The following is a 1,034-nucleotide window of genomic DNA, read 5'->3' as shown; positions in this document are numbered from 1 at the left end:
GCCGTGTAGTAGCCGGCACCGGGAAGTCCAGCCATCAGCTCGTCCTTTGCGTTGCGTCTCTTCCAATGCGATGATGGCGTTGTGCCCCCACCCTCATCCTCCAGCTCCATTCCAGGGGCACTTGTGCAGTTGAAGTGCGCACGAGTCTTTTCCAGCGTCTTGGGTGAAGACACCACAAGCACGTTTTCTTTTCCACGAACCTCAGGTATCGTCCGTGTCATATTCCTGGCCTCAAAAACTTCCACCTCAAACCCAAGTGTGTGCGCGATCTCATGCGCCGCGATACGAACACTGAACTCCGAATAGGTGACTGAACCCGGGCCAATATTTATCACCCCGACCACAGGACGTCCATCGGGCAACTCAACGCACCCCAATGCCCACGCATAAGTAAAACTTTCAGTCGGTGCAGCAGCGGCGTACAAAACCATGTCCGCGCCGGACACACCCGTCGTGTGGTGGGAGCTGGGTATTTCAAAATTGCCGCATGTGTCTCCAGCCGAAAAATTCTTAACAATCACTGGGCGCTTCTCCGGTTGAACGTGGAGACGATCCACGTGCAGCTGTATGGCTCGGGGAAGCATCTGATCCAAGATGATGGACTTTTTTTCAGCCGTAAGAACATCCTGTTGCTGGCACACACGGACTCCTCCTTCCAAGTCCGGGCGGTGCTCTCCCGCAGCGCCGCAGTACTTGGAAGGATTGTTCATGTCCTCCGAGAAGACCTTAAAACGGATGGGCGCCCAGCCAGACACAGAGGCAGTCAACACCTGCGTCCCGCCACGCCCCCGGCTCGGTAATTCACGCACAACTGCCCTCATCGGGGGCGCATGCTTGCGAGAAATGCGGTCAAATATGCAGCGATGCTCGGCGGCGGCAAAAGAACTGGTGAAGCAGCAGAGCAGCAGCAGCAACAGGACGTGCAGAGTGTGGCGCATTCTTCGTGTCTTTCCTTTGCGTGGCGTCTCGTTCCCTTCTTTCCTTCTGTGCTTCACTTGCTTATTGTGTCGTTTTACTCTGATTCGTGTCTAGTG

At 55.5% G+C, this 1,034-nt stretch overlaps 1 protein-coding gene across 1 annotated transcript; it reads right to left on the bottom strand.

Moving 5' to 3' along the window:
* Positions 1-2: 2 nt before the first annotated feature.
* Positions 3-938, bottom strand: TraAM80_09623 (leishmanolysin; the record flags this gene model as incomplete). Its single annotated transcript, XM_029386293.1, has 1 exon — positions 3-938. A coding segment is annotated over one exon (936 nt), but the record flags the coding sequence as incomplete, so codon positions are not given.
* Positions 939-1,034: the final 96 nt, after the last annotated feature.

This window comes from Trypanosoma rangeli, assembly GCF_003719475.1.
Source record: "Trypanosoma rangeli strain AM80 chromosome Unknown Tra_15.4_contig_00634, whole genome shotgun sequence".
Taxonomy (NCBI): domain Eukaryota; phylum Euglenozoa; class Kinetoplastea; order Trypanosomatida; family Trypanosomatidae; genus Trypanosoma; species Trypanosoma rangeli.
This window is presented reverse-complemented; position numbering and strand designations above follow the sequence as displayed.